General features: G+C 42.8%; 1 protein-coding gene across 1 annotated transcript; it reads left to right on the forward strand.

Annotated features, from left to right (window-relative positions):
• The first annotated feature begins 961 nt into the window (after positions 1 to 961).
• Positions 962 to 5051, forward strand: TMEM74 (transmembrane protein 74). The gene is made up of 2 exons (XM_017891547.1): positions 962 to 1104; positions 3449 to 5051. The coding sequence occupies exon 2, from the start codon at positions 3488 to 3490 to the stop codon at positions 4403 to 4405; it is 918 nt and encodes a 305-aa protein (XP_017747036.1). The 5' UTR covers positions 962 to 1104; positions 3449 to 3487; the 3' UTR covers positions 4406 to 5051.
• Positions 5052 to 7378: the final 2327 nt, after the last annotated feature.

Here is a 7378-nt window from a genome sequence, read left to right on the forward strand (position 1 = left end):
TTGGCTGTTGCAGTCCACTCTGGTTGAAAGAGGCTGGTGACACAGTTACCTTGTCCTAGCCTAAGGGTCACAATTCAGGAGATTCAATCTTCAGATTTCCTTTATTCCTGACACCTTGTATTCTGGCCTTCTGGTCTTTCTTCCATTCATTCCATATAGTATAATGCTTAGAATCTGTTGGTGTTCATCCCCCCCACCTCTGCTAAGTATTAGTTGTTTGACACTGGGCAAATTATTCTACTTCTTTGTAACTCAGTTTCCTCTTCTGTCAAAATGAGGATTTTTTTTTAATAGAACTTTAACAATATATTGTGACCATTAAATGAGACAATGTATCTATGGTGCTTAGAAGAGAGCCAGGCAATAATAAGCGCTATTTATGTTAACTGTTATTTTGCGTCATTATTATTCATACATTCAATGAATATCACTGTGCTAAGTACAGGGGATGTGCTGGTACATGGGACAATCTCTTACCCTTAATGGTCACATTTCTTCTGATTTTGTGAGAAATGCATTGACTTTCCAAACTGATTCCTGGATGCAATTTCAGAAGCTGCTGTTGGTCTTGGTCACTGTGGAGGAGGCACTTGCCCTCTCTGAGCCTGTTTCCACATCTGTAAAATGAGGATTAATAAAATCTACTTGGAATATTTGTTTTGACTATTAAAAAGACAAAATATGCAAATTATCTGGCACATTTGGAGCCAAATATACTTTCCTTTTCACAGTCTTGTGGCCACACCTGAGGCTAGGGAACTCCACTCTGAGCTTAGAAAACAGTGCTGTCTTCTTAAGTGCTGGGGAGGAGTAAGAGGGTATGGCGGGAACTCATCTGCAGGAAGGGAAAACCCAGAAGGCGTGGGAGGAGACAGAAACAGGAGGGATGCAGGGACCGCCCCTGGCCTACAACTCCCGGGATGCTCCGGGAGCGCCCCGCCCCGCCCCACACCACCCCCTCCGCGGCGGGCGCTGCCTACCCCACGGAGCCGAGCGGCGTGCAGAGGCTACAAGTGCCGCGGCTGGTGATTGGGGGACTTTCTCCAGGAGCCGTGCGGAGAGAGCGCGCGGTGCTCGAGCCGCACCGGGTGGCCGAAGCAGAAGGTGAGTGGCGGGGAGTAGGATGGGGAGGAGGCTTTGGGTGCGAGGGTGAGAGCTCTGTAGCCTAGCGGAGCTGGAGTGCCTATCCGCGCTCCCTGCCCAAGGTGTCTGTCTCGTCTCCCGGTACTAAGCGGACACATCCCTACCTCGAGTCCATCAGTGGGCTCAGAGTTCACCAGAAATGGATCGCCGGATCCCTAGGCGCCTGCGAGGGGCATCGCTGCCAGGTGTTTGGGGCTCGGTTTTCCGGCTCAGCTCGCACAGAGCACATCCAGAGGTCGCCTCTCCGAGACCAGCCTTGTGTGTGTCAGTGTAAAGCAAATATTAATGCTTTTAATTGATGACAGATGGACGAGGGAAAGTGCATGTCCCCTCGCTTTAAGGTGCAATGTCGTTAACTGGGCTTTTAAGCAGATCAGAGGAAAAAGAGGGAGAGGACGGAAGAAAAGAGTCTTTAGCTGGTCTCCTGGGATTATCCATTCTCCACTGAGAATGGAAGCCCCGGATTAAGGAGCTGCAAAGGAAATCGACTGCGCTGCTAACATACCTTCGATAGAACAAGCGAACAAGCGGGAGTAGCTTTTCTTTAAAGAGAGGTAGAGGCGGCCTTAGGGAATTAAGTGGGGATTTCTCTCCTCTTTTGTTAAAAATTGAAAGTCTCAAAGAACCCTGCTGATTTTATCCAAGGTAGTCTAGTGTGATGAGTTAATTGTACCAAAGGTTAATCAGAGCCCCTAATGCCTGAGAAAACTGGAAGAAGAGTTCTTGGTAATTGATGAAGCCTGTTACCATCACTTCATTCATTGAGGGATTCTTTAGTGGAGGTTTGTTCTAGTTTAGTAGTGATTCTTTTGCTCTGTTGTTTTTTGCTGTTTTCACTGTAGAGAAACTCTGATAACAGGAGAAAAACGTTTTCTGTTTTGTTTTGTTTTGTTTTAAACAAACTCTTATGTGTAGCAGAAAACATGTCGATTCCCTCTCCCATATTTTGAGTTGCCAGGTTGACCTTAGGTGACCCTTGCCTGTGCTTCTGTTACCAGCTTTGGAGCTGTGGGTTTTGAATCATAAGAAGCCTCAAGCCGTTGACTAAATCAATTATCACCCTGGATTTGGAAGCAAAATAAAAGGAGCCTTTGGTTAAAATCTCTATATTTAATGATAGTGGAAGGTGAATTTTATTCCTTGGAAACATGGCAGAGGCAGAAAAGATAGGCAGATGGTTTTCTGCTCAAACCAAAGTTCTCTCCCAGAAATGCCCCTTGATGCAGTGGGGGGTGAGGAGTGACATGTTTATAAAATTCCAGAGGTAACCTTGAATATAGCTTCTCATCTATTTGCCTCCACATAACTCTTACTCTGTGGGTTTATAGTTTGTCTTTTATTTTCAGTTCACTTCTAGATTGGGTTTGTAAAACTATTCCAATGGTCAATTTCTTGTGCATGTGTGATAGCAAAGCATGCAGAGAGGGAGGAACACAGACCCAGGGAACAGGAGTTCTGCAACTGGAGCAGGCAGATGTGTGTGTGAAGGAGTGGGTTGGCCCACTGTATTTTGCAGGGATTGCAGTAAGGTCTGTTGCCTATATGCTTTGGGGTCCAGAACATGCTTCCCTCATGGAGCAGTGAGGGAACCGGGCTGAGTAGAAGCACAGTGAATAAGCAGCATGTGGTCTTGTAAATACAGGGCTGTGTGACGAGGGTCATTGGATGTATGAGGTAAAAGGTTAGCTGAGGTGGCCGATTAAGCTGGCCTTTTTCATCTACTTTAGAGCTACAGAATCAAAATGCTGAGTTCCTGCCCAGCTGATAATGGGGTATAGTCGTTCACTCATGGTGATGCTCTAAAGCTAATCTGTATTAGAATCTGTTCTGAACTAGGGAGAATGTAAACACTTACAGTCTAATTGAATTAAGAAGTCTATACTTCCCCAAGTCGTCCAGAAAATCGGCAGCTCTGCTCAAAAGGGCTCTTGCCTTTCTTATTTGTCTTTTTACAGGAAACCTGCCTTCTCGTTTGAGGAATCCTTTTGCAGGAATGTGTGAGTCCTTGGATAAATTTGGCTTGGTGATGGCAGTATTATTTCTCAATAGACACTGCCACTTCCTCCATGTGCCTTTCTACCCTGACCTAAGTTTCTCAGTGTTAATCACGATGACAAGTGAGAGCATTTGCCCTCTCCACACTTTCCTGCCACTAGGTATCCCCTCCCTTCTTTTGCCTGTTTGAGGTGAAAAAGGGGCTAAACAGGTGCAGCTGTGAAGGAAATGGGGACCCCAGGAGCAACACTCCTGGAAGTACAACCTTAGCTTCTGTTGGGTTCTCATCTAACTCTGTTGCTATTGGCAGACTTTCCGGAAGCTGCTGGGGGATGTCTGACTAGCTCTCATGGAGCTCCACTACCTTGCTAAGAAGAGCAACCAGGCAGACCTCTGGGATGCCAGGGACTGGAGTTCAAGAGGGCTGCCTGGTGACCAGGCAGATACAGCAGCCACGAGAGCTGCTCTCTGCTGTCAGAGACAGTGTGCATCAACCCCAAGAGCAACTGAGATGCAAGGGTCTAAACTTAGTTCTTCTCCAGCATCCCCCTCCTCCTCTCTGCAAAACAGTACTCTTCAGCCAGACACCTTTCCACCAGGACCTCTCCACTCAGGGAACAACCAAATAACAGCGGAAAGGAAAGTCTGTAACTGCTGCAGCCAGGAATTAGAAACTTCTTTTACCTATGTGGACAAAAACATCAACTTGGAGCAGCAGAACCGGAGCTCGCCATCAGCAAAAGGGCATAATCACCCTGGGGAGCTTGGCTGGGAAAATCCAAATGAGTGGCCCCAAGAGGCTGCCATATCTTTGATATCTGAAGAGGAGGACGATGCAAGTTCAGAAGCCACGTCTTCAGGGAAATCTATAGACTATGGTTTCATCAGCGCCATCTTGTTCTTGGTCACCGGGATCCTGCTGGTGATTATCTCTTACATCGTCCCACGGGAAGTGACTGTGGACCCCAACACTGTGGCAGCCCGGGAGATGGAGCGTCTGGAGAAGGAGAGTGCGAGGCTGGGGGCTCACCTGGACCGCTGTGTGATTGCGGGGCTCTGCCTCCTCACGCTGGGGGGTGTCGTCCTGTCCTGCTTGCTAATGATGTCCATGTGGAAGGGGGAGCTCTATCGTCGAAATAGATTTGCCTCTTCCAAAGAGTCTGCAAAACTCTATGGTTCTTTCAACTTCAGGATGAAAACCAGCACGAATGAAAACACTCTGGAACTGTCCTTGGTAGAGGAAGATGCACTCGCTGTACAGAGTTAATTCTGGTTGTGAATATCTTGAGAGTCTGCCTTGGCACTTTATAATATGAAAAGAGAAGTTAATTTATAAAAATTCACAGTGCAATTTATTTGCCTGGCAAGAAAAGTTTATTTCAGAAACCAACAGCCAGTGAGTGTTTTTGTTCTCCATGTGTTTTCTATTTATAAGAAAAGCCATGTAAGATGTATAAGAAACCACAACCAGCCACACCTGTCCTTCTGAAGAGCTGAAGGCTAATTAATCGGTAATGGCCAAGAACTTCTACTTTGATAGAAAAATATTTCTAATTACCCAGTATACACATTATTTCTTTTACTCAGATATGTGATGTTATTCTTTGGACACTAGGTGGTCCTACACACAGTAGGATCAATTGCTAATCTATTTTGTGAAAAAGAACTAAGCACTAATCAATAATAAGGCTTACATTTTATTCTCAAAGGTGCTTATCCATTTTCTTGCTAAATTATCGTTTTTGTAATTTGGCTAAACACTAAAATATGGAACTTTTAGTTTGAATATTTTGAAGTTTGAGGATGTTGGCTTTTCTTATTGTAAAAAATGTTATGTTTGAAATTATTCCTGTATTCAAAAATGGTAATTAAGTCGTTGGGATAAACTTTCTAATAAAAGAAAATTATGTAAATCATTGTAAGACCAATGTGAATTTAAACCACAGTGTTAGTGCCAGATATTAGCCAGGGTCACATGCTCTTTTTTAAAATGAAGTCAAATTAGTTACTGATATAAATTTTATATTTTGTGATTTTGCCATCATACTGGCTATCTGTGCTCTTGAAGTCCGCTGGTTCTCACACCAAAGAGGCAAGGCGTGAAACATTTAAAATATATTTCCAGACATCTAAACATCTAGGCAGGCCTGAGTCATGATTGGCTCTGGTGTGCTTCCAGGTGACATCTTGTTATTGCTGTTTGGGGAAAACCACCAATAGAATTGCAGCTAGACTTTTGGGGACTGTGCCTAGCAGACTGTATCACTTGCTCTAGGCTAAGCAACAAGCGCTTTCCTCATGGTAGCAGCAGTCCTTAAGCCTAAAGCCAAAAAATAAAACAAGACAGAAAAAAAAAAGGAAAGATTAAATACACTGATTTAATGGGGACTGTAGTCATCGTCAGAACTCACCTCCCACTCACAGTGGTCTAGGTGTCATTCAGTAACTGTGAACTCTTGCCTCATAAAGCACAAACTCTTCTCTAAGAGCAGCATGATGAGCAAGGTGCTCACTGTGCAAGACACGCACTGGGTGTTCACAGTGACATGCCGCCTCATTATGGTGACGGTTCAGAAAAGGAATGGGAAATGCAGCCTCAGAAATACCTTACATCTTGCAACTCTGGCTGGAGGTTTTTGCAACCTGTGCTGTAGGAGTTGTTGTAACTTCCATGATTGTATTAACAGGATCAGGGGGTCATTCTTAAAGAGGACAGGAGCTGGGAATTGGTATGAGAGAGCAGGAATGAGGAAGTAAGAAAGTGATTTCTTTGTAGATTTTTAAAGGCTATTTCAAATGTCTGAAGTTTGTGTTGTGGACAACTGTGGAATACATGGGTGACTTTGGCAAAATGTGTGAATCAGGATATTTATGTGAATGAGCTCTCATGGGTGTCAGAGATTGATTTGATGAGTGCGGTATGCTGTATATGACTAAGGGTTGAGGTGAAATACAAAAAGGTAGACTCAGAAGATAGCAAAAAGAGAGAGTGGGTATATGAAAGAATTATTAGGTAAAAATGAGAAATTATATGAGAATCAGGTAGCTAGATGTAGTTAATTGCCTTATGTTATAGAGCAATACTGATTACTGAAAAGAAAGAATTGAGATGACATAAACATGATTTTTGCTTTCCATTGCTGTTTCCTTGTGCTTTTTCAACAAACTTTGTTTTACTGGGACTCTCATTTCATGACTTTTGTTGAGGCTGCCTTACCAGTGGTATAAGTTTTATATTCTGAAGGTTTTTAAGTCCAGCTCTAGCCTGCTTAAGGATCCACTTTGGATGATGTTGAGATAAGAAGGAAACGATCTGCTGAGTGAGTAGGTCTGAGCTGTGTGTTAAAAAAAGAAGGCATTAAAAAAAAGAGAGAAGGCATTACAGAAAAAACTAATGTTTATTCTTAGAAGCTAAATGAGATCAACTGAGTTTTGTTTTTATTTATTGGTGAAACAGGATTAATTAGCCAAATGACAAACTAAACAATTAATATGGAATCGGTTTTCAGTTTATGAAGGAAGAGGAGTTTGGGAATCAAGTGTTAGGAAGTCTTTTCACTTGATGATAAAGCTTTTCATATGGAAGCATTTAATGAATCTTGCAGGACTACAAAATAATATAGATGTGATCTAGAGGCAACATTTTGAAAATGCCATTTTGGAAAAAAAAATATTCAACGGGGAAGGAAAAGACCTAACAAGTCAAAATACATTTCCTTTCTTTTCCCCAGAACTCTATAATTTTCTTTAAAATTTAAAATTGAAATGTGGTAAGTAAATGCATATTTCAACATTATTTAAATCTGCTAACATACAGAGCACATCTCTTTTAAGGTTCTGCTTATCTGAGGGCAAACCATTACACATTACATGATTTAGAAAATCATCTGAATGACTCCTTTTGGGCTGTGGTGACATTATTCAGATATTAACCTTAATCGACTTTTCACTGGGTATTTGGTTTATGTAGCCCTTATCCATCCTGGCAGTGCCTGAATTCAATATGAAGATTACTTGAATTTAAAATGATGGTAACACAGGCAAAGAAAAGCCATGTGCTTTATTTCCTCTTGTTCCCAATTTGACAAAGAGTGTTTTTGGCTCTAGAGGTACTTTGGCAAGACCAGGTGATACATTCTACAGACATTGGGCATACAATAGCTATGGTGTTGGTCTTGCATCCTTCATGGAGATTTATGACCTTCCATCTGTCTCTTCAACACGGTGCTGGTTGTTACCT

This window comes from Rhinopithecus bieti, unplaced genomic scaffold, assembly GCF_001698545.2.
Source record: "Rhinopithecus bieti isolate Rb0 unplaced genomic scaffold, ASM169854v2 scaffold_18921, whole genome shotgun sequence".
NCBI lineage: Eukaryota > Metazoa > Chordata > Mammalia > Primates > Cercopithecidae > Rhinopithecus > Rhinopithecus bieti.